At 42.6% G+C, this 27,091-nt stretch overlaps 1 protein-coding gene across 2 annotated transcripts in view; it reads right to left on the bottom strand.

Annotated features, from left to right (window-relative positions):
- Nucleotides 1–28: 28 nt before the first annotated feature.
- The window catches only part of LOC138498138 (GTPase IMAP family member 9-like), a 103,858-nt gene continuing 76,795 nt past the window's right edge, over nt 29–27,091 (bottom strand). For both annotated transcript variants that reach the window (XM_069622014.1, XM_069622015.1), the window contains exons 2-3: nt 25,120–25,161; nt 29–2,937 (exon numbers count right to left, since the gene is read on the bottom strand). In XM_069622014.1, the coding sequence (XP_069478115.1) occupies nt 1,862–2,937; nt 25,120–25,141 (1,098 nt within the window). In that variant the 5' untranslated portion in view covers nt 25,142–25,161 and the 3' untranslated portion in view covers nt 29–1,861. The remainder of the gene's footprint in view (nt 2,938–25,119; nt 25,162–27,091) is intronic.

Here is a 27,091-nt window from a genome sequence, read left to right on the forward strand (position 1 = left end):
GGCCCAAAAAGAGGTGTGCCAAGCAGAGTTCATTTACACATTCATTCATTTATTTACTGATAGAGCACAGCCAGGACAAGTCAGTAGATGAGAAACTGTGCAGTCAACATAGATATATGGGACATATAAAGCACATGAAGCAATCCATACAGTACTTTCCAAAAACATATATAAAAAACAGAAATCACATGTTTATCAGCAGGTGCCAGTGAAATAGAATGATTACACTTTCTTTCTAGCTATTTGACACTAAAAAGTTATATGCAAGTTAGGAATGTTGTATTGTTCCTACTGTTCCAAACTTCGAACAGGGCTTTATGTCAAGTGGGTGCAATACATTCAGGGATGTAATGAATTTGTCCAAAAGCCATGATTCTGTGATGCTTTGTAGCGAGAGGTCCTGCTCTTCGATCATGAGGTCAATGATCACAGCATTTCTGATGGCCGATCAGGCGTCGATCAAGTCATTGGAGAGGGGGTTCTCGTTTATTATGGCTGTTTGGGAGGAATGACAGAGATTAGCTCTGGTTGGTTTCATCGTTGACCAGGGCTGGACCAAGGCTCCAAGATTATAAGTTGACTTGGTGGCATCTTTAATGGCCCCAGGGCTGGAGATTGCCATTTCAGGTAACTGCCATGTCAAGGGCGTGAGGCGTTGGTATTCGATGGGGTTGGGCATCTGACAGAGTTAGTGGTCACCCATCTTCCATGCCGTACTTTGGTTGAGACCTCCATACTTCGGGATGTTCATTCATAAGTGTGATAGGTGGTTAATATTTGCAGTCTGAGTGCCAACTTGTGTGTTGAGACAGACGGAAAGTGTTCCTGGTGACTGTTAGGTATTTGTTATTGAGTCACTGCAGGCGGAGGGAGCTGTAAGCAAATCCTTCCAAGGACTTCCATTGTGGTGACATTGTTGTAAATACTGACCGTTTATTAATTTGTAAGGTGTGACGTCTCCCTAAGTCTGAGCCTAAATCAGTTGTGAATATTGGCTGTGGTGCGCAGTCTAACAGCTTTCTTCAGACTAGAGTGCTTCTTGGTGGTGCAAGGAGTAGTTTTTTTGAGTTTTTTCTCCCATTTCTGGATGTTATGTTGGGTGGGGAAATGATTTTAAAGGTCTGGCGACTCAACGAAAACATGGTAAGGGGAATGCGCTCTGGCCTGGGATGAAATATGCGAGTCGATTTCTTGTGTTGGCCTGTGCTGATTCATTAAAGAGCTGTAAACGCTTTGCCAGTGATCTTGCAACCAAGGAGCACAACATCTCAGCACATCGGTTTGTTAGTTTGTGGTCAATAAGCAGTTGCGCTTATGCTCACCTTTAAGACAGCCTTTATGTCTAATGGTCTAACGGAAGTCATCAGTGTGTCAACTAACACGCAATCTGGGTGTCACCTTAGGGTGGTATGCTTGCCGCATGGCCTTGCCGCATGGCCTTGCCGCATGGCCTTGCTGCTATCGGCAGATGGTAGGGCGTTTTCAAAGCTGACTGTGCCAGTTTATAGTGATTTGTGGGTAATGACTTTATGTAGAGCTGTGTTGAACCTGAAGGAGACGGGTAAATTGATAAATTGGTCACCTTATGCTCAGACCAGCTGGGTCTCTTGATAAGGCAAAGGCAGGTGACTCCTCTTCCGTTGGGACGGCTGCTGGAAAAGTCGTATATAAGGCTGGTCATAGGATGTGAGGGCATCTTATCACATGTGGAATTTCTATCCAAAGTTGGAACGACAACAACCCGGGTCAACTTAATAGAAGTAGAATTTTCACAAAGAAAACCGCAAAATCAGCCAACCTGCATCAGGAGACTCTGACTCACTCACAAGGGCAGCATGTCTGGAACAATGATGCACAGTATTCAAATGTCATTAAAAAACAGTTTAAAGAATTCTACAACTTTACCAGCTTTCCCCCTCACACCTTTTCCTTCAGCCACTGATATGGTTATTCCTATGAGGCCCCCCACAACCAGCCCCGCAGCTATCCCGGCTAGGACCCCGGGAGGTCCTCCCACAACACCACCGAGAGCTGCTCCCACCTTAGACCCTTTCTTGATGCAATCGATGATCAAAGACACGGCTTCATCGCGAGAACTCTTGAGTTTCTTTTGAAAGTCTTTCTCAATTTCTGTCAGTGTCCTCCGTGCCTCTTCTTCAATTTCCTCCTCTTGCTCCTTTGTTATTAGGCCATTGTTCTCTCTTTTTATCCTTTCAATGGATTCTTCTTTTTCACGCTGTATTCTTTTAACTTCACTTCTTTTCTCTTTTTTGATTTTGCTGCGAATCTGGGCCTCTGTTTTCTCGAGCCCCTCCTCCGCCTCCCTGAACATGTCATGTCTGTAGAACTGTCCCCTGTTGTCTCTTTTCATTTTCTCTATCAGGTCTATCAGCTGACGCCTCTGCTCCTCCATTTCTGGTCCTTTTGCTCTGTTGTTAATGGCACAGTAACGATTTCCACATTTTTCAATTAAATCCTTCATTTGTCCTTCACATTCTTGGACGCATGTGTCAATTGTTTTATTTTTCAAGCCATCTTTATGGGTGAAGATGATAATCATGTACTTCATTGCCTCTTCCCCAAAAACATCTTGGATTATTTCCTGGGTTTTCTGCTCCTCCTCTGTGATGCTTCTCACTCGGAGCACAAGAAGGATGGCGTGGGGTCCCGGGGAGCTGAGGACCACAGACTGGGCGATCTCCGAGATGGTTTCTTCTTCGGAATTGTTGGTGTTAAACAATCCAGGGGTATCGACGACTACGATGTCCTTGCCATTGTATTCACAAACACCCTTCTTGCAAAACTTGGTCACGGATTCTGATGAGACTTTTGAAACAAATTGCTTTTTGTCCCCCAGGATGGTATTTCCAGTGGCACTTCTCCCACCGCCGGTTCTCCCAACAAGGACAAGACGGAGTTCATTTTTCAAAGCAGGATCTGGAAAGAAAAAACATGATTTGAATATATCAAAACACATTAAGTCACACAAAAATATTCTGGTACACATGCACACCGGTACTATATGTATAATTTACAATCAATGTATATTGATCTTATGACAACTTTTTATTACAATTGTGGTGAAAAAATGTAAGCTAGAAACAAAGGAAAATGAGAATGTTAAAAGGTAATGCTGTATACATTGAATCAAAATAGGAAATATCAATAAATAGTGTATAACTCCTAGTGTAGGATGCATTTTTCTGTTCTGGCCTAGCTATGAATATGTGTGCCTAGTTAGAAGATGGTTCTTTTCTTGGCACATGGACACGTGTATCTGTTCACTCGGTCATTAGTACATTCTTGATGTCTGTAAACTAAGCAGTACGTGCAGGATTACAGAAACACGCTTGGTTACAGGGTGGATCTGATTCAAACAGAGTCTTGAAACAGGGTGTAAGTTCAATGATCACACTGCTGCACTGAGAAGGGTTAGCCTGGCAGGGTAGTGCCCAGTCTAGCTTGAATGAATACCTTCAATTCGAAGATGTGTGTCATGCAAAGAGCACATTATAACTGAATGTCAATATAGGTTGAGACACAGAGAGAGTGTCTGTCTTAAGCCGTCATGTGAAGTGGGTGTGTGCGCGTCATCTACGCTTTGCTGCTATTAAACTCTACTGGGTAAACCTCATCAGACTCTGAAGTCAAGTCTGGAGTATTTCAGAGTCAAATTGGTGCCATGACTCGGATAGCTGTTAGCTGTGGGCACCCCGGGAAGCCTGTCGATGGGATCTAAAGTGATAGGCACTGGGCCGATACAGCAAGATAAGATGCTTATCGTAAGGGGGAGCTCATGGTGGGTATTGTCCTACTGGAAAAGAACTAATCCTTTCAGAGGTGGGCGCCGTAAACATGTCATTGACTTGTTATGTCTCTGCTCTGTTTATGTCTGCTTCTGTGTGCTGGTGACTGAAATGACTACACAGAGGGCTCTGTTAAAAGAATAAAGATTCTACATCCAGGCACAACATATTAGAGATGAGGCAGCCGCCCCTGCGAGTGACCTGGATCCATCCATGAGAGTATATATCATGGGCATGAGTGTGTTGTCTGTCTATAGACCCACTCCTTTGCCCAATTTGTCTGGGCAATCATAGACCCATTGCCATTGGTGAAGACTTAGATTTCCGCTCTTCCAATCCTAGAAAACAAAACTGATCAGGTTTTTTCAAACTCTCCCATATGTGTGGTAACCCTCGCCACCTTACTATGTCTTTCTCTGCACCACTATTGATCAGGGATGTAATGGGGGCAAATAAACTGTGTCTCGACATTATAGCGTGGAGGGGAGTTAGTAGGAAATTGAAAAGTTACTGTAAGAAGGGGATGAAGAATACTTTTCACTGTTGTGCACAGCGCATTCTTTGTCTGGTCGCATGAGCTGTGTTAGATCTGGTTGTGTCTCGGTGCTGTATCATGAGGCACAAACTCCCACAGCAAGCCGTTCCTTGTCTTACCCCATGAGAATAGGATCGGGTACGTCTAGGCAAATGCATATCCACCCTTTAGGGGTCCAGCCAAGTTCATGCATACACATTACTCACCCAAGACATGAAACTTCCTGGACAAATGACACCATTGTACTCATAAAGATCCTATAAAACAGTTCCTCGAGCAAAGTGCATTTGAACTGGCTTGAATTATTTACCTACGAGGGATCCTCGAAACATGAGGTCTGAAAGTGCACCAACGACAATGGGTTTACTTCTTTGACTGGTACTCGGGAAGCCACTAATCAGCTATCCAAACCAAAGACCAGAGCCTCGACCTGGTGGCCCTGCCTGGTGGGCAGAGTTAGGAAGAGCCCAAATTCAGCATTAAATCATCTATTCATCCATTGCTTGATAGATGGGCAATCTTCAATCTTTCTTGGTCCCCAAGTACTATGTATGCATCTGTGCCTTTGGAGGGATTTTCCAAATTTACTACCTCAGCATTCCCCTGCAGAGTTCCTTTTAAGACATCTACCTGGGGTAGGCGATGCATTAGTTACGGTGCATGTTCCGAGGAGCTTAGCCGGCATGCTCAACATTATGCAACGGTTTCACAAGATTTGTAAAGACCCTGGTAAATTCCAAGTCAGTATTGATCATTACATTCCTACTTCTTCTGATCCGAAACCAGTTATTGAGGACTGCCGTCCCTCAGGCGCTTTTCATTTACTGACACACAGATGCAATTGGCCGCTGCAAGAACCCCCTATACAGAGATTAAAAGATGTTACTGATAGGTTGCTTCACGCTATCCTAGAGATATGCCCCAAAAAGAAACATAAAGGACTGTAAGTGGAAAAGTGGAAAATCCTACAGATTTTCTTGAGAAATTGAAGATATGTTTTGATCAGTCTCGAGGGATACTGAAGGCAGTGATTAAGGAACGCATTCCGTGGTTCCGGCATTTTTTATGGGGCTGCAGGCCACGATTGACTATGGAATTGAAGGAGTACTCATTGGCTGGGAAGGAGACAATGTAACTGCTAGCTGTGCCGCATAAAGATGAGACAAAAGAAAACACAGAGGCAAAATCAATGGCATTGCAGCCCAGGCGGGAAGGGACGGAGTACTGTGGTGATGCTGGCTCTTGCGAGGGAGAGCTCAGAGTCAGGGGAGAGAAGGAGCACAGTGTTCTCAGAGCCAAGGAGGATTTCAGAGCCGACTATGAGCACGAATAATTATCAAATTAACTACTTCAAGGAGTTTGGGCATTGGAAGTCCGAGTTCCCAAACCATCCGGTTTCCAACAGCATGTACAGCAAACACCATTTCCTCTATATTTTCCACAGTCCTCTCCACCGCCTCCACCATCAAATATGTTCCATACACAATAGACAGAGAGATGATCTGTAAGGTCAATGCCACGTGGTGATATGCTTGATCCATTTGCCCCTTCCCTTAACTTTGCCCTCAGTGGCCAGATGGTTTCTGTCTTGTTTACATGGGATCTTCGCAGTCCACATCGAGTGCCTTGGAGTTTCCACATGCACCTTGATCAGATGAAGTGATAGATGTTGCAGGAAGTGGGGGTACGCCTGCACCCCATCCAGTTACACGCCCTATGTCTGTATCTCTGAGGCCCATGCTTTGCTATCGAGCCCTGCGCCTTTGAATCTATCAGGATTGGATTTGTTGTGTAACATGTTTTGCACTATTTATAATCCCCCTGATGGAATTCTGTCTGGATGCTCCTCTGCATATTGCAGTACATAGAGAATCTGGACTGTGTGGCTGCTACAGGAGTCCCGAAAATTGAAAGGGAATCCACAAAATGACACTCTCTCATTGTAACCGGGACAGTTGGACCAGGTTGCTCCGAAATAATGGTCCACAGATGCAAATGATGTTGGACGCATGCTGAATATTGAACGAGTAGGAATGATTTTGAACCCAGCCAAACCTCTTCCATGCACCCCCCAGTACTTTAGTTCCAAAGAAGTTGAGAAAGGCATTAGGCCGGTTATTGAATCACTAGTTAAACAAGGCATTATCGTGCCTACTCACAGACCTTGTAATATCCGATTTTGTCTATAAAGAAACCCAGTAAGCATGCATATCGTTTTGTGCAAGAGCTATGTGCTGTTAATGGTGCAGTATTACTGATCTTTCCTGTGGTTTCAAATCCTGCTGCTATTCTGCCCTGAATTCCTGCATCTGCAACACAATTCACTGGGTTGATCCGCGTTCTGCTTTCTTCTCTATACATCTGCACTCTGATTTTCGACTTTATATTCTCCTTTTCATAAAATAAATCTGCAATTGTGTTTCACAAGCCTGCCACAGGGTTACCTTGGCATGGCCCAGTATGTGGATGTCCTACTATTGGTGTCCCCCATTGAAAGCCTGCAAACAGGAGGCTCTCAATATTTTGACCACCTTTGCTTTGAAAGGACACAAAGCCTCTAAACAAAACCTTTAATTATGTCAAACGGGAAAATGTTGCCAAAGGTGTGTTAACTCAAATGCATGGCAATGAACACTGTCCAATTGCATATTACAGTGCAGCCCTAGATTCTGTGGCTGGTGGGCTACCTTCTTGTTTGCAAGCTGTGACAGATACTGCATTAGCTTATATGCTGGTGCAGGGACCCCGGTAGTGCAGTGGTGCTGACTGCTGCTTTGGCTTTACCTCTGAAGAGTAAAATCCAGCATATCTTAAATCCATGATTAACTAAGCAGGAAAGACTGCTCATTTTATTGGCTAATGTTACCCTCTACAAATGTTCAGTTTTAAACCCTGCCTTTCTGCTTCCAACTCCCCCATGATTGTCTGGTTGTAGTCAAGAACTTCATTACTCCTAGAGCTGATCTATGTACCTCTTCATAACCCTGAGTTAATTGTGTTTCTTGATGAGCCTTGTTTATGTAATAGCGATTAGGAAGGAATTCTGGAGGGTTATGCAGTATGTTCAAAGCATGAGGATTTGGAAGTCTTTCAGTTAACATATTGAAGATCTTCTCAAGTGGCTGAACTGGTTGCATTCAACCATGCGTGTGTGCTAGCTAGAGCTACAACTGTTACTATCTATACAGACTCCAGGTGTGCGCACGTCCGAGGCACAAGGACTACTTGACCTCTGCTGGAACCCCCCTTTGAAACATGATCTATATATGTCATATTGAATGCCCTTGTTTTGTCCTTTGTTCTGGCTATTGCCAAATGTTGTAGACATGATATGTTGCAAACCTTTGAGGCAATAACCAGACTGGCAAATCAGTCTGGAAAACAACCCTCATAGGCCCCATAGCTCCTAAAGATATCCTTGTCTGTGGGCCATCCCCACCAAGAAGAAAGAGAGGATCAGGTTCAAAATCTGTTATTGATAGAATGGGATACAAAATGCCTGGAGTGAGTTTACATTGAAACGCAATATAATCCAAAGGTTGTTCCTATTGCTGCGGAAAGGAACCATTGACAGCACATTGTCCCTCTTCTTGATCACTCAGGGGCAAGTGGTTATTTGCACATTGATGCTGCAAAATAGAATGGCCCTAGACGCCCTGGATGCCATATTGGGGTGTTTTCACTCTTGTAGTAGCAGAATGCTGTTCTTTCATACCAAATCCTAGGAAGAACATTACTGACATTATCTCACACATTAGAAAGACTGTGGACATTTTACACAAAGATAACGTTTATTCTGGGTGGTCACTACTAGGGGGTGCTGTGCATGTATGACTTTTTAACTGAAATGGCATATTCTACTATCTCATTGTAGGTAGTGTTGGGAAGGGGGCCGCTGCACCCCCCCCCCCCAGGCGCTTTAAAGTAAAGCGAGATTCATGCGAAGCACTGTAATGAACCAAGGGGAAGGGGGTCAGTGAAAGCAGCGCTTTTCCCGTCCAGCAGGACCCCATGTTAGCATCATCAAATATAGCGTATTCAAATGGTTTGGCCCAAGGTGTGGCGGCATTGCTATTTTGCGTAGATATTAATATTCCCAGTTAGAAGGGAAATCTTGCGCAGCAAGCACAGTAAAGGCGGCATTGCATGCACAGTAAAGGCGGCATTGCATGCACAGTAAAGGCGGCATTGCATGCACAGTAAAGGTGGCATTGCAAGCACAGTAAAGGCGGCATTGCAAGCACAGTAAAGGCGGCATTGCATGCACAGTAAAGGTGGCATTGCATGCACAGTAAAGGTGGCATTGCATGCACAGTAAAGGTGGCATTGCATGCACAGTAAAGGTGGCATTGCAAGCACAGTAAAGGTGGCATTGCATGCACAGTAAAGGTGGCATTGCTAGCACAGTAAATGCGGCATTGCATGCACAGTAAAGGCGGCATTGCATGCACAGTAAAGGCGGCATTGCATGCACAGTAAAGGTGGCATTGCATGACCCAAATCCATGAGGAAACAGAAATCTCCAGCAATGCCCAAGCTCCCATGAGGACAGTTTGCAACCACACCCACCACACTGTTTGTCCATTGTTCTTGAAAGTGTTGCAAAGATGTGTCTTTCAACCCAGAGGTACCCTGAGTTATATGCCATATAACTAACTAAACCCTAAGATCTCTGAATTCCATGACACCAGGTGCCCTTTGACCATCAACCCCAAAGTAACAAGTCCTGAAATGCTCAAAGAGGATGGACAGGATGTACAGTTGCAGCAACAAATGTGTGATTTGTATTGAGAGGTGCTGGGAGGGATAAATTATAGTTCAAACCAAGGGTGGAGATCTTGGAGATGGATGGCGCGGAGGGAGTGAGTGAAATGTGCGGGTAAAGGTTAGAGTGCCCTGGAACCACCTCTGTGTCTGTTGTGGAGCCGGACAAGTGTACAGTATGAGTTACAAACAAGCTGTATAGTAGGAGTGTAATTAATTTGTTTTCTGACCTTCAACATGAGCCCTGCATCGGCCACGTGATGGAAGACAGACGGACTGGGCTGGGACCACAAACTACCATCCCTTATTGATAAAGGCAGCACCTGTATAGGGTCCATACAATCAGCCACACGGGTGTTACTATATGTATTGTGTCTCCTATGACAATGTTTTGCTTTATGTGTTTCTGCTTGTACCCTTCTTTGGCATAATGTTCTTAGCAGGAGAGTTCTTTGCTGGTGCTCTCATCTGCGCATGAGATTAAACTTGTTATCCTTATAAGATGGACTTGGGCCTTTCTTCCCTAGCGGGTTGTATTCTCTCTGGTGTGAGCGTTTAGTGGCTTGCTTTCAGTAGAATCGTTATTTCTCGCTTTTTTCAACCCCCTCCCCTTTAATATCAATGGAGAAAGATTTTCCCCAGACATTTAGGTCCCAGTTTTTAAAGGATTTCTCCTATTTCAGTGAGCACACTGGCGCACAGCAAGGGATAACAGCTCCATTTTGTGTACTTTCTGATTCTGACAATGTATGAATGCACAAATCACCTTGCACCCATTCTCTGTCTCCAGTGCAAGCTCTGCCCAGAGAATGGCTAGCATGAGTATGTTCTGGCAGCATCCCTGGTTTAGAGGAATCAGCTAAAACATTGAACTTTAAAGTCCATTAGTTAATCGCTTTCAGCATCCACGTGTGTTCCTGGCACCATCAGCAGGACCCCAGCCCAGCCACATGTAGCCACTGTGTGTCCTTACAATGCAGGACATCCGGCATGAGCCTGACACGTAGACATGCATGGAGGCTGCATCTCCTGCAGCTGGACTTCCCATTTCAGGCAAGTGCACTGCTGTTCAAGTGCTGTGTTGCATTGACTAACACGAGCTGTGGTAGTTTTCTCCATGAGTGGAAGATGAAACAGTTCAGCTCTGGTTTTTTGTTGGCACACATATAGATTGACAATCACTTGAACGAGGTGTGTTTGCAATCTCCTGCAGCTTGACTTCCCATTTCAGGCAAGTGCACTGCTGTTCAAGTGCTGTGTTGCATTGACTAACACGAGCTGTGGTAGTTTTCTCCATGAGTGGAAGATGAAACAGTTCAGCTCTGGTTTTTTGTTGGCACACATATAGATTGACAATCACTTGAACGAGGTGTGTTTGCAATCTCCTGCAGCTTGACTTCCCATTTCAGGCAAGTGCACTGCTGTTCAAGTGCTGTGTTGCATTGACTAACACGAGCTGTGGTAGTTTTCTCCATGAGTGGAAGATGAAACAGTTCAGCTCTGGTTTTTTTGTTGGCACACATATAGATTGACAATCACTTGAACGAGGTGTGTTTGCAATCTCCTGCAGCTTGACTTCCCATTTCAGGCAAGTGCACTGCTGTTCAAGTGCTGTGTTGCATTGACTAACACGAGCTGTGGTAGTTTTCTCCATGAGTGGAAGATGAAACAGTTCAGCTCTGGTTTTTTGTTGGCACACATATAGATTGACAATCACTTGAACGAGGTGTGTTTGCAATCTCCTGCAGCTGGACTTCCCATTTCAGGCAAGTGCACTGCTGTTCAAGTGCTGTGTTGCATTGACTAACACGAGCTGTGGTAGTTTTCTCCATGAGTGGAAGATGAAACAGTTCAGCTCTGGTTTTTTGTTGGCACACATATAGATTGACAATCACTTGAACGAGGTGTGTTTGCAATCTCCTGCAGCTTGACTTCCCATTTCAGGCAAGTGCACTGCTGTTCAAGTGCTGTGTTGCATTGACTAACACGAGCTGTGGTAGTTTTCTCCATGAGTGGAAGATGAAACAGTTCAGCTCTGGTTTTTTGTTGGCACACATATAGATTGACAATCACTTGAACGAGGTGTGTTTGCAATCTCCTGCAGCTTGACTTCCCATTTCAGGCAAGTGCACTGCTGTTCAAGTGCTGTGTTGCATTGACTAACACGAGCTGTGGTAGTTTTCTCCATGAGTGGAAGATGAAACAGTTCAGCTCTGGTTTTTTGTTGGCACACATATAGATTGACAATCACTTGAACGAGGTGTGTTTGCAATCTCCTGCAGCTGGACTTCCCATTTCAGGCAAGTGCACTGCTGTTCAAGTGCTGTGTTGCATTGACTAACACGAGCTGTGGTAGTTTTCTCCATGAGTGGAAGATGAAACAGTTCAGCTCTGGTTTTTTGTTGGCACACATATAGATTGACAATCACTTGAACGAGGTGTGTTTGCAATCTCCTGCAGCTGGACTTCCCATTTCAGGCAAGTGCACTGCTGTTCAAGTGCTGTGTTGCATTGACTAACACGAGCTGTGGTAGTTTTCTCCATGAGTGGAAGATGAAACAGTTCAGCTCTGGTTTTTTGTTGGCACACATATAGATTGACAATCACTTGAACGAGGTGTGTTTGCAATCTCCTGCAGCTTGACTTCCCATTTCAGGCAAGTGCACTGCTGTTCAAGTGCTGTGTTGCATTGACTAACACGAGCTGTGGTAGTTTTCTCCATGAGTGGAAGATGAAACAGTTCAGCTCTGGTTTTTTGTTGGCACACATATAGATTGACAATCACTTGAACGAGGTGTGTTTGCAATCTCCTGCAGCTTGACTTCCCATTTCAGGCAAGTGCACTGCTGTTCAAGTGCTGTGTTGCATTGACTAACACGAGCTGTGGTAGTTTTCTCCATGAGTGGAAGATGAAACAGTTCAGCTCTGGTTTTTTGTTGGCACACATATAGATTGACAATCACTTGAACGAGGTGTGTTTGCAATACCATTCATAACAACGCCACCCTGAAGCTAGACTGCAGGCCAAGCCGCCTGGTTCAAAGACTTCTCATGACTTCCAGAGATTATGTATTGTACGTAGGGTCATATATAGAGGGGTTTCCCGCCTCTTAGAGAAGGAGCATTCATAGATCATTCCCCAACATTCAATTTGGCATGGTAAATGGACCTGTTGATACAGACATGACAGGAGCCATTGAAAGTTCATCCCTTCATTGCCTAAGAGTGTAGACTAGGGCAGGGCGGAAACGTCTTACTTACAATGTTTAAAACTATTTTCTGTGTCTCTACTTGAAGCGATAAGCCCTTGCTCACTAAGTTCCACCAAAATGTTAGCCTCTACCAAAGACAAAGAGGTGGCGGGTTTAGGTGGTTGGGGCTCATGTTCATTTCCCAATTAAATTGCTGTGCTGTGATTTTGGATCTCTCTGTGCTATCTTTGCCAGTTCACAGACCTCCAGTGTTTACAAGCTGCTCATGAAGTCCTCCCATTTTGGTGCATCTTCCAGTGGGAGCGATGGCAATTCTGTGCTTGACCTGGTGCTGGTAATGTGGTACTTTAGGATTTCCTCAACACTTAGAGAACGTGTGCCCTACACATGGCTACTGAGTAATGTATTTAGGCAGAGTTCTGAAGTGTAGAGTTTGGTGTTTTTTCATGCATCTTCTGTGACTATATCAGTTCTGACGCCAGCATTTGTGTTTTGCATCAATGGATACTTTATCGGGGCTCTAATTTTAATTAAACTGGGATGATCACAATAAAGATAACATAAAAAAGGTCAAAAGGAAGAAAAAGTGGAACTATGACAAAAGGATAGTAGAGCAAATTTGAGTGTTCAGTGTGCACTGTTCACATCACCCGTCTACTGTCTATCACTCAAAAGGGGGCGGAGTTGCCTTCATTCATAAAGACACGATCAACTTGTGAATTATCCCTAACTTACAGATCCCCTCAGCTGAATTACTATCGGTTCAAATCATCATCTCTCATACCAGCACCGCTACACTGCACCTCATCTACAGGCCCCCAGGTCCAATCACCACTTTTGCCGATTACATTACCTCCATCTTAGTAGACAAAACTAAACCAAATCCCCAAATCATCCTACTAGGTGACCTCAACCTGGGCCTCCTTGACCCCAATGACCACAATGCTTTGGACATCGCTAGTACTCTCACCAACCTTGGCCTCTCACATCGTATTTGCAAACCTACCCACAACAAGGGACGAACACTAGATTGCATAGCCAATCTAAACTGAAACATCAAGATAACATCGAACCTCCCTTATGTGTGGTCTGATCACCACATCATCACCTTCAACATCCTAGCTAACGACCCCTACATCTAACAGGACATCGCGCCTGCAATCCCTACTAGGAACAAAAAGGACATTACCAGGGACAAATTGCTACCCATTATCCTGCCCATCCTAAACACGGCTTCAATGACATGCTCAGACCCTACCATCCTTGTTGACACTTTCAACTGCACCATGCTTAAAGCAATAAACTATCGCCCCCATGAAATCGAGGAAACCTAAACAGCGCATCCACCTTAACTCGTGCTTCACCCCACAATTAAGAGTACTACATAAAGAAAAACGCAACGCTGAAGCCCACTGCAAAAGTCTCCTGTGTGAAGCTAACAAAGACAGCCTTATCATAGCTACCCTTAATTACAAGGAGGCTATCTTCCAGGCTAAAAAGGAGACCTACAACACACGTATTCCACAAGCGGAATCCAACACTAAAGAGCTCTTTAAAATTTTTAAAGAGCTTGAGTCCTCTTCTACCCCTCCTGACAGGTGCAGCAAAGACAGTACCTGGTGTGCCAGTATACAAAAAGTACTCTTTGATAGGATATCTACTCTCCAACTGAAAATGAACGACAAAAAAAACTAGCCACTGACCGACTCACATACGAACCCCCTCCTTTACAAACCTCAGTCATGTACACGTACATATACACCATTCAGCTTCTCACCACTTACCACACCAGAGGTCGAAAACATCATCAGTAAACTCAAACCCTCCAACTGCCAGGGTGATACCTGTCCTGCCCTTATCATTAAGGAATCTGCACATGAACTGGCTCCTTTCATCACTGCTTTTATTAACTCATCCTTCAACTCCGGCACAGTCCCTGACAACCTCAAAGACGCCTGGGTCATCCCTCTTCTGAAGAAACCCACGCTGGATGCAAGTATTCCTACCAACTATAGACCCATCACCACCGGCCCCTTTCTACTTAAAATACTAGACTGTGCAGTTTATCTGCAGATTCAGAATTACCTGGAATCAAACCAACTCTTTGGCCTTAAACAATCAGGCTTTCGGTCTAAGCATGGAACGGAAATAGCACTCATTGATCTCAAAACACAAATTGAGGACCTAAAAGACAATGGTAAATTGGCATTATTACTTCTCCTCGACCTATCGGCAGCTTTTGATTTGGTTAACCACCAAATCCTCTGCGATCACCTTAAAACGGCTGCCCACTTCTCAGACAAAGCCATCAGTTGGATCAGATCCTTCTTGAACAACAGGTCAATGAGGGTCTTCTCCCTGTCTGCTTCTTCCGACTCATCACCAGCATTGTGTGGGGTGCCACAAGGTTCTTGTATTTCGCCCACACTCTACAATGTCTTCACAAAACCTATTTTTGATATACTTGACTATCTGGGTGTCACCTAGACCAACTACGCCGATGACACCCAGATACTCATCCCTATCACGGGAGACCATGCTGCGGACACTAGAGCTTTAAATGATGTTTATCAAGTCATCCAGGCGTGGATGGCCCAACATGAGCTCTGTCTTAATGACGACAAGACAGCGCTCCTCATCTTAGGCTACCAACACCGACTCAACAGACTAGATCTGTCATTTGGAGCTTTCAGCATCGATGGTAACACCATTAAGGTCTCCAAAGACACCAAAACATTAGGAATCTACCTTGATTCTACACTATCATCCATAGACAAACCAATGCTGTCATCTCAGTATCCGCATACATGTGCAAGCTCATGTGCAAGCTCATCACTGCTTGCCGTCCCTTCCTCAGTACTCCCAACCGCACCATTCTTGCAAGAACACTGGTCATGTCCAAACTCGATTACTGTAATGCACTTTATCTAGGGACAAGCCAGCGCAATCTCAACAAACTTCAGGTTATTCAAAATAATGCCATCAAGGCAGCCTTAAACCTCCCGAGATCTCCACACATCTCTTACATCAGGAGAAGTATACACTGGCTATCAGTCACATGAAGAATTTCCCTTAAAACGCTTGCCCTCACACACAAATGTTTGAACAATCAGGCCCCCATCTATTTGTCCAGTCGCTTTACTCATCACACCTCTACTCACCCATTGAGATCGGCCCAAGCTCATTGTCTCAACATACCTAGATACAGATTTCTGAAAGCAGGTGGAACGAGCTTCCCAGTCCTTGCTGCTAAACTCTGGAACTCACTGCCTATCTCTTTGAGGACCAAACCGTCTGCCTCCTCATTTAAACGCAAAGTCAAATGATGGCTGATATCCCAAGAAGCCTAATTAACTTCTACCTACCTGCTTGTATAATGTGAGACTCCTTTACATGCCTGTATGCACATCTGTTTGTATATACTTCCACCACTTGTTGCTGTGTAACATTTGTAATGTATGCACACTATCATTGTAACCTAAGATATGTGCCCAGATGTAAATTATGTACATTTATGTTAGATGCATACCATTACTGTAACCTAAGATATGCGCCCAGATGCCTTCGGGCCAGGCACGCTTTACAAAAAAAATAAATACAAATACAAATACATTTCTGAGTATATATTAGCAGTTGATAGATTTCTGGTATTTTTTTTATAAATTGGTAAGGTTTTAGCGTTAATGTTGTAGTACAATATATATCTGTTCAATAATGAGGTGATATTAAACTCAATGGCGGGCCGACCCTGTTAAGGGAGGGTATTTTAACAAGGGCGGCAGTGCCATTACCGTCAGGGTCGGGCCACTGCAGAGGTTGATATTGCCGTTAGAACCCGTCCAGTTCCCCTACACCGGTGACAATGGTAACACGCTAGAGTACAGGAGCAAATAACAATTGTCAAACAGGAAATTACGGACATGAAGAATCCAGAAGCCACCAAGGACAATAACTACACTAAGATGTATGAAATCTTAGGGCAATACCAGGACGAGGTCAAATTGAGAAAATTCAGGAAGTATTTTCACGATGAACAAGATTATCGAGATGACAGGGTGTACACCTTACAAACCAAATTTGATGATGCCCACAGAAAATCAAGGGATAACACACCCAACACGTCAACTGGCAGCTCTGACACAGAATCAGATGGAGAGAACATCACCAGTACAGGGTAATTGCTAACAGCAGCACTACTGACAACACTCAAGGGAGATGTTTTTTAGAACAAATCCCACGATATAGACAAGGCACACAACGCAACACCAAACATGTAAGGGTTTAATATCCTATCACAACCAATACTCCAATATGGAATTCCACTCAAGGGGCAGGAGGGGGGCAACAGGAGGATGAGCAGGAGGCAATTTGGATGAGGACATGGGACCTCCATGTCGGGTTCCAAGAAACACTCAGGAAAATGATTGACAGCAGCCTAGTGGTAAATCTATCAGATCAACATCTTACAGAGACAGAAGAAATGGTTCTGAATAAAGGCTTATCTTTCACTCCCAGCATTGGGACAGACTATACCAATTTTCAGATTCATATTTTCAAGTTCACCAGGTAATTGAAATTAAAATTCTTTTTTCATCACAGGTTAAAACCTCTGCATCTAGAACCATACCAGACCCTCTGAGTTCACTATCCTTAGCTGATATAGAGAACACCCACTTGCTCATGTCTCTGGAATCCGAGCCAGAGGTCTCACGTGAAGAGATATGTACAGATGTAGAGATACATGCATGCAATCTGAAAATACAAGAGCTCAAACCTCAGTCAAATTTTACACCTAATTTGCCAAACGAAAGCTTCATAGAAACATTCCACCAAGCTTTTACCAATGACATAGACTCACATTTAGATAGCAACAAGAAAAAACACAAACCTACCCAGAGCAATTTAAGCAAGAGTGAAAGAATGGCATTATCAAGTCTCGCCAAAAGCCAAGATATAGTTATCAAAGAGGCTGACAATGGCGGGAACGTGGTTGTCATGAACACATGTGATAACTTGACTATGGGATTATCCCACCTCTGCACACCAGGGAGTTACAGAAAATTTACAACAAACCCAACATCAGCAATCGTTAAAAATCTTCACTCACTAATACAAGAATGGGACACAAAGGGATTATTCACAAATGACGAGAAAAGGTTTTTAACCACAACCAATCCGATCATGCCCGCAATGTATTTCTTGCCAAAGATAAACAAGACATACGTTACATTGCCAGAGGTCAGGCCCATTATGAGTGAGATTGGTTGGGCTACAGAGCCTTTGTCCTAGTACATTGATGATGCCATCAAAGAACATGTTCCTTTGTTTCCATATTACATTATAGATAGCACACAAGTGTTACAACTACTGTCTGAGATCCGGTGGCAGGAAGGGTACCATCTAGCCCTTGTGGATTTCGCAGCACTATATAGTTCCATCAGCCATGACCTAGCAATCAGGACAATAGATTACACTTTTAAGGATTGTTCTGTTTCATACAGATTACATGTAGAAATGCTAAAGAGTTTTCTGAAATGCACACTTGAAAACAACGTGTTTCTTTTCACAGACAATTACTATTCCCAAATGCAAGGAGTAGCTATGGGGGCCAAATATGCACCTTCACTAGCCAACTTATTTATGGCAGAATTCGAACAGACGCATGCACTGAGCAACAACCCATTTCTGGATAACATTATCATGTGGAGGCGTTACATAGACGACATCCTGATCATATGGCATGGTTCTGAAGAACTGTTTGAGCAATACACATAGTATTTGAACTCCAATCTGTTTGTGATACATTTGACAGGACGTTGCGATAACTCTTGCAGTGATTTCCTAGACCTTCAAATTTACATTGCAGAAGGGAGATTCCAAACTAGAACCTTTCATAAAGCAACAGAAGTAAATTTTGCACTGTTTGCTGAAAGCAGCCTCCGCAGGTCCACTATCAACAACATACCAGCTGGAGAATTTTATCGAGCCCGCCGCATATTGCAGCGAAGAAACCTGTTTCTTGGAAGAATGCCAGATACTGACTAAGAGATTCAAAGTGAGGGGACATTCGACTGATGTAGTTGAAAAGTCTTATCAAAAATGTGGTCCAAAGAAGGGGCTTCCATGTTACAGACACATACCAAATGGAATAATGCACTGGAAAAGGTAGATATCATAATGCAATATTCTAATGACAGTGATAGTCTTTTTTGAAATTTCGAACAACATTGGAATTTTTTACTTATGGATCAGGACCTGAGTCCATTCCTGGACAAACAAGCCAAATTCGTATTCACACGAGCACCTACCCTAAGGACCCCTCTCTGTCCCTCCTTTCTTGAGATAGAACAACCCAGGGGCAGTGACTGGCTTACCAAAACAAAAGGATTCCACAAACGTGACACATGTAATATGCGTAAACACACACATAAAAACTGCCAAGATTTCAGAGACAGAAATGGTGTTGTAAACCAAATCAAGGATCTTTGTGGTGTATGCCATCATTTGTGTCTGTGAGAGAATGTATGTGGGCAGCACAATCAGACAGTTACGGGTGAGAATTAGGGAACACATGGCGAATTTAAAAAGCCGGGTTCTAAGCTCCTTCTGGCCACACACTAGCAGACATGCCACCAAATGGACAATAAAAATGATTGATAGGTCTCATGCATGCACAATGTGGTAAAAGAGGGTGTGATCTTACACTCAAACTGAGAAGATTGAAGCAAAATGCATACATCTCTTAAGATGTGTTAAACATGGACTTAATGCTCAACATGAGATTAATGCTTTTTTTGTAAAAATAGACTCATGATGTTAATAATTGCAACTATGTATTAGAGAAGGGAGCACAAGTGTGGGGTGACCTTATAGCACTGCAAAGGCAATAAATCTGGACTACAATATTGCCGAATCCACCATACTCAAATCCCACAATATGATTCTCACTGATAGTACAATCTTATGACCATCAGTAATACCAATGGAAGCTCAATAAACCAACACAGCAGCGGGCCAATCCCCAGCACACGGGCACTGAAACATGGACAACCGACTAGCACATACTATACTACATATCAGTCTAGTGATATGGATGACTACTCTGTCATTATGTAAGACATAACGGGCTTGTAGGATGATGTCACAGCCATGGACGTCAATGCTAAATGATAAAGAGATGGTGTAAAGGATATCAACATTACTTTGATTTTGGGCCTCATACATTTTTTTTTACTGAGAACATATTCGTATGACTATCAGCCGCGTCAATGATAAGCTGACACATTGGTATAGGAGCGGATGAATCACTTATGCATGGGCCCAGACATGTGTACAAACAACTGCCATAATTGGCCACACTCTTTGATTCACATCGATCAATCGACAAGTGATAAGGCAGATGTTATTGCAATCATGCCATCAATTTTGGTTCAGGGGGAACAACGTGTCCCCTAGTCTATATGATCATCTGTTATCAGTATTACCATACTTAACAAGTATAAGTGTTATCACATTTATGACACTAAAAGCCTCATTGCAACCCTGGCGTTGGACCATGGTGCTATTAGCACCATGATCCATGCCGGATTCCGCCATGGTGGATGGCGGATTTACCGCCCCATTCCAAGGTTGGCGGGGCGGTAAATCCCCATTCACCATTGCCCCTTCCCCATTCCCATTTTTGCCCCATAGGGCTCAATGGGGATGGGGAAGGCGCTAAGCGACCTTGGTGCTAATTACGGCACCATAATTTACGGTGCCGTAATCCCGATTGGTCAATTTAAGCTGTACTGTTACAAATAACATGTGCAAATGTTTAGATAATTTAGAGAACTGTGTGACTATGGCTATAATATTTTCCATTTATGGATAATAAGAAAAGACTTTCACTACGACTGTCCTCTATCCTGACTTTGGTCTACCTGTGCAATTCTCTTCCATGCCCACTTAATGGCCCATCACGGTATCTTACCTTTTCCTTTGTAATCATTTTATTAACCTTTTCATTAAACACTTATATTTGCATTTGATTTACTCATTCATGTGAGCAAAATCTATGTCATCATGTTGCTGTTTCTATTCCTTTTAACTTTACTTAATTTTATTTATATTGATAATTCCATGAATGGAATTTATTTACAATTGTCCAGCCTTCAGAACGACCCAGCGTCGAAACACGTGTCAGCTGAATTTAAGAATATACTAACACGCATAACTTGGAATGAACTTCGGCCATGTACTTTAATGATCACCATGCATACTAAGATCTCATTATCAGACTTATTGGCTGTCCGTGAATTCCTTCACACCAACTTCCAACGCTTTACATTTTAAACAAACCCTTAATACTGAGAAATACTGATTGTTTAGAACAAAATATGTATGGGGGTTGGGTAAAGGATTAAAACGGGTAGGGAGGGGGTTGGAGCGGGGTTATACACTGTGGGAAATGGAGGGATTGGGGGGACTCCATCCTCAAAATAAAAAAATGAAATAAGTATCAGTATTTAGGGATCGTTACAAATGATTTTGTTATTAAATTTTTCGTTAAAATCACAGTGATCCTGTTTAGTGATCTACGTAGAGGTAACATCAGTGATTCCCTGGCAGATCACTCTGTTGCATATGCGCTCGTGTGTAGGGGAATCCCGATGTAATGGTGATCTGAACATTATTATAACACTGGCACTACCAGACCTATATTTTTGGGCCCGGCACAATCATTTCTGGGATTGCGGTGGAGCACCGTTACCCACTCTTAATGTGGTGGTCATGGACACTGCAGGCTACATTGTGTCAGAATTATCGCTGTAACGGGCTGGGTCCTTGGCTGGAGTGCATTACAGGTAAGAGATTCCAGAGTTAGTGATGCAGTCTCAATGCTATTCACCAAGTGGCACACTCCTCTCCCATCCAAGGTCAAGGGAAACAATTCGAAGTATCCAACAGTCACATACGATCTTCCCTATTCTTGCTGAAAAAGATTGCTCTAATTCGGATATGCCTCCGTACATGAGCCAGTCAACGTTTCCTCCTCCCAGTGCCTCCTATACTTGAGTCCACCGCACTTATATTGAGCAGTTCTGCGCCACAGGCACATTTAGCCATTACTTGATAACCTTGAATTTGCTTGCCTTGGCTCTGCGTAAGGATACCTGACTTTCTCCGTCCACTAGTTTTATGTTTGTTTTAATATGAATAAGCTGCAAGAGCCAGAATTGCTGTAACCAATGGTGCCTTAGCCTTAGCAAAAACATCAACTGCACTGTCTAGCCAACTGGCAGCTGAGATACCGACGTGGCCGTGTAACCTCACCCCATGCTTCCTATTCCCACATGACACACATTTGTATCCGATGTTCTCTTGTTCCCATGTGCTTTCATCCGTCACCCCTGGGAGTTAGCGCATTACATAACTCAAAAATAAATAAATACAAAAATAAATAGGAAGCAGAATTTAAAGTACTTCCAAAATATCCAGCAGTAATAGGTAGTAACAAGTAACCTCATTGCAATGCAATCAGCTAGTAATCCTAGAGTAACCTGAAGTACTCTGAAAGTAGTCTGAAGTTTGTTTAGGCATTTAAATAGCGCTACGAACCCTCAGGCATCTGAGCGATGCTTATTTCCCACAGTGTGTGGTGCTCATTTATCGACCTCGGAAAGATGAAAGGCTGAGTTGGGCCCTGCCGGGATTCGAACCTGCGTCAGCAGGCTCTGCACGTAATTACAAGTTATTCTGACAGGAAGCTGGACTGCTAAAAGTACAATATGAAGTCCTGAACAATGTGTCTGAAGTCATATGAAGTGCCCTGAGGTAACCTAAAAGTAACCCAAATATTATACGAGGTCATTCTAAATAAAGTGAAATAAATAATATGAAGCAATGCACATGGACAATTAACATTTCATTGGAGGGTTGCAATGTTTATAGTGTGAAGATATACCCCTGACCATGTTAGTGTCTGGGGAAATTACTTCAACAGTAACAGGAAGTAATTAAGGAAACATGTAATAATACTTTCTTTTCAAGTCTTTGAGATTTGTTTGCAACATATGTTCGGTCATAGTCAAGACTGTGGACCATGTTCCCCAAACATTGAGTGTGATAGTAATCAATCTGGCGTAATCTGAGAGTGATCCAAAGTAATGTGGAGGACCTTGAAATTATCTATTTTACCATTAAAGTAGCAAGAAAGTAATCTGATATAATCCAACTTTAATATGAACCAATTCAATGCCATTCTATATGGAAGGAATCTAATCAGAGGTTTCCAAAATGTAATCTGAATTACTCCAAAAATAATCTGAAGAACTCAGATGTACATCGAAAGGAAATCTTAAATTAAACAAAAGTACACTGTGTTAATCCAAAGTAATGTGAAGTAATCTGAAAGTGATATGAGTGCAATACTGTAATTTGAAAGTAATCTGATGTTTTGTGATGTAATATGAACGTCCCTGCAAGTTAAATGGCCTAAGAAATAATATATATGAAGGTAATATGGCAATACTGAAAGGTAATCAAAAGTGAAGCGTGGTAATCACAATGTAATAAAACAAGCATAGGCAAAGACATAGTGTTAGCTGTGTTATTAGTTGAAAGAAGTCAGATGTACTCTGAATGAATCAAAATGTAATCTGAAAGTAGGCAAGAGCACTGTGGAAGTAATGTGAAGACACCTGAAACAATCTGAAGTGATTTTGAGTAATGTGTAATATTTTGAGTTAATCTAAAGTAATTGCAAAATTATCAGAGGTACTCTTAAAATAATCTGAAACTATCCAAAATTAATCTGAAGTAAATTGAGTCATCCAAAAAAGTATGAGGAACACAAAATGAATATGAAATCCTCTGAGGTAATCTGAGGAAATAAAGTAATACCAGATGATCTGGTGTAATTTGAAAGTAATCTGAAATACTCTGGAGAACAACGGAAACATTGGTAAAGCCAGTGTTGTTTCCTGTGGCATATGTTGAAAGTAATCTGGAGTAATTAGAAATAATCAAAGAGTAATCTATATCAGTCTGTAGTTGTGCAAGTTAAAATGAAATTATCTAAAGTAGTATTATTTAATCAGAAGTGTTCAAAATGGAATCTGGAGTAAACCAAAGTTGCATGAGGTATTCCAGAACTAATTGGGTGTAGTCTGTAAGCAAGATGCAGTCATTTAAAAGTACACTGAAAGTAATCCAGAGTAATCTGATTAAATGAATGGGTGATTTGAAATTCACTAAAATGAATTTAAATTAATCTGAATTAGTTTGAAGTCATCGGAAATGATCCAGAGGTAATCTAAGCGCACTGAAAACAATCTGGGGAGATCTGTAGTAATCCAAAGAGTACAAATTAACCAAAAGTCACCATTAAGTAATCTGAAAACTATTTGATGTAATCTAAAAGTCATCTGTATGCTCATCCCAATTTAAGATACTGTGCATCTGACTAAGAATTCACTTTACCAGGGTTGACCATTTACTGCTGTTAATCTAGATTTATTGGCACGTAAATAATAACAATCATTGAAAAAGTTAATAGTTTTGCTTGTGGTATTGATTGTAATCCTGTCTAAAATCTAGGAAAAGTTGATGATTTTATTTTTGTGGAAGAGTTAAAGACTAGTATTCTAGTTAGGCATATTGGAATTATTTTTATAGTCCTTAATATATCACAATTGTAATATTAAAACATTTGGAATTGAGATGCATGTTTGACTACAGCAAAATTCTGCCTATGCTTGTTTAAAATAATGGGCCTCATTACGAGGTGGGCGCAAAGGGATACCGGACACCGTTAAGGACATCGGTGCCGGTAATCCCTTTGCGGCCTATTCCGAGGTCTCTTTGCGGGTCCCGCTAAGGCCGCCTGGTTTTACCAGGCGGCCTTAGTGGGAGCCGCAAAGGGTCCAGGGAGCAAATAACTGTACCTCAAATTGTGGTACCGTTATTTGTATCTTCCCCATTCCCATTGAGCCCTATGGGGGCTCAAATGGGAATGGGGAATGGTATTTTCAATGGGGACTTACTGGTCCCGCAAAGGTCCGACTAGACCAGTAAGTCCCCATTGAATGGGGGCGCACTCGGTACCGCTATTGGAGGCAGCCATGGCGCTATTAGCGGCATGGCTACCTCCAATCTCGGAATGAGGCCCAATGTGTTTAATTTGAGATCTACTACCCCTTAACAAAGATGCTAAAGGTCACATCTAAGCAACAGAAGGGCTGATGGACACAAGCTATTCAACCTATTTCGTACAGTAATTCGGGACACTTAAATGCCCAAACAGCTCACTCTGTTAGCACAGTACACAGAACAGATGTATTGCAGCTCTGATTGATATGGGTGAGGAAGCGCCCACCTAGATCTGGGTCGCTAACCATCTTTGTGACCGTCCAACACTTTCCATTTGTTCGTTTCTTTGTTGGTCTGGTTCCAATACAGAAAATACAGTGGAACATATATACTTTACCAGTATAAGCGTCCTATTCACATGCACTCAAACATGTCAATGGTAACTCTGCCTACTAGCATGCAGACAATCCCACAATCTGTGTTTTTGACAATGCGCCACCACATTGCAGGCAACCACTTGCTGGCTTTGCCTCTGCCAGTATTCTGCAGTCTTCATTTCTTGTGCTGTGACTAACTAGACTAACTAGATGTATTTGCTTGGTTACATCAACAGTCCTGATATTGTTTTCAAAAGCAGAGATTAGGTTTACGAGATATCCAGAGTTACTGCCAGTACTGAAATGTGACAGAGAATAAAATTGAGGAACATGTGTATTTTTTTTTGACTTACCTAATTCTTTGCTGTCTGCCATTGTGGATAGATGGACAGGGTCTGAAAGTAAAATAAGAGAGATGAGCTGTAATGGAATGCAGACGCCATTGAACATTTCAGCTAAGTGTTCACTGATCAGATGGACTGACACACATGCATTTCATGTTTTGGGCATACACAATGAGCATCCAAAGGAAGAGATGTACAAGTCACTGCAGATCTTGACTAGACACGCTTTGATCTATTTGGTGTAATTCTTACACACACACAGTTTTTATGACACTTTCTTATTGAGTTTTTGATAAATAAACACACACATTGTTAAAGCAATTCATAGCTTGCTTAACTTAATTTATTTTCTTTCGAAATTTGTCTGCAAAATCTTTTGAGGCAGCTTGTATGCTGTGTGGAGTCTGGAGAACACTTCCAGCGTGAAGACGGGGACTAAAGACTCTCTTTTAAGACGAGCCGTTTTAGAATCTTTTTAGGAAAAACGACAGTGCAATTATTTATCACGACAACAACCACGCCAGCTATTTCTTTAAGTAAGCATAGATGTTTATGAAAATCACATTTTGAAAGAATTGTTTTGTTATATTTGTTAAATATTTCAATTTCTATTAAATACACATTTAAAAAAAACATGTAATGCCTGATGCAGAAAGCTTTGTTGCTTTAGCAAATGTATTTGTGACTGCAAAATACACAAGTCTGGGCTGCTGCTACTGTGAATGAGTTACAATACAGGATACAAGTCTTTTGTGGCCAGGCACAGTGAACACACATGTTCCTTTGGCTTAATTTAGGGTGCAGCACCACCAAAGTCTCCCACTCAGCCTATGATGAATGGGCCACCATGAGTGGTGTCTGCAAAGATTGGGATGTTGTTTTTAACCAGCTCCTATTCATGAACTACCCCAATCACTGGATTTTCCTTGATCTTTACCCCCATCCACCTGCTTCCTTGTGCCACCTGGCAGTAGCATGCCATGCTCAGATGCTGCTCTTCTGACCCTCCCTCACAGCGACTATCAGAACCACTCTGCACGTGTATTGCTTCCCAATGTACAGGAACAGCTGCTCTTCTGACCCTCCCTCACAGCGACCATCATAACCACTCTGTATGTGTATTGCTTCCCAATGTACAGGAACAGCTGCCAGGGGTGGTATTAATCCACTCCTACAACCTGAACCACTGGAACCAGTCGGTCGATGGACTGGCATATTGTGTATTCAATACTTAATAGTAACTTCAATTTAAAAAGGTTTCATCTCAACTTGCTCTCACCTCACCACTCTCTCACAGCAAAGGCCCTGCTAAACAAAATGACAAATGGCTACAGAGTAAGGTCATCACAAGTAGACAGGTGTGGCATACTTGCATGGTGTCAATCCACACCCATGTGGTGAACCCACAGAGCCTGTCAGCACTACAAAAAAGAAATAACTAAAGATTGTGCTTGGTCGAAAATCTGCTGACATGAAAATAGACTTGGTAGTGCTGCAAAAGGAAAGTAGGTCAGCGTACCACCATTACTGTACATTCAAGTATTAACTGTTGGCTAAAACAATCTCATAAAAGAAGCCCTACAATGCTACACGGGATGGACCGTGCCACACAAGCACTTGAAGTTCATTGTTCTCCTCTGCTTTGGACTCTATTCCATTAACTGGTTGTATGGGAATTATGACAACCATCGCCTCATGGGCGGCTCAGGCTGTTAACCATTCTTGTCAATCAGGGTTTATTCTGTCAGACCTGAAGCATGCACTAAAGATCTGTCTTCTGAAAAAACTGTCACTTGATCCCTCTTCTCCTGCTATTTTTTGTAGAATTTCTTTGTTACCTTTCTTTATGAAGGCATTGGAATCTTTAATTCCCCCCTCTTCTCAGTTTGTTTCTTGAAAATTCTAGGTTTTTCAATCCATTCCAGTCTGGATTCCGCCCTGGCTAGGACGCAGAGAGTGTATTGGTCTCTGTTGTGGATGG

This window comes from Ambystoma mexicanum, chromosome 5q (assembly GCF_040938575.1).
Source record: "Ambystoma mexicanum isolate Mex_15411 chromosome 5q, UKY_AmexF1_1, whole genome shotgun sequence".
In the NCBI taxonomy this organism is placed as follows: domain Eukaryota; kingdom Metazoa; phylum Chordata; class Amphibia; order Caudata; family Ambystomatidae; genus Ambystoma; species Ambystoma mexicanum.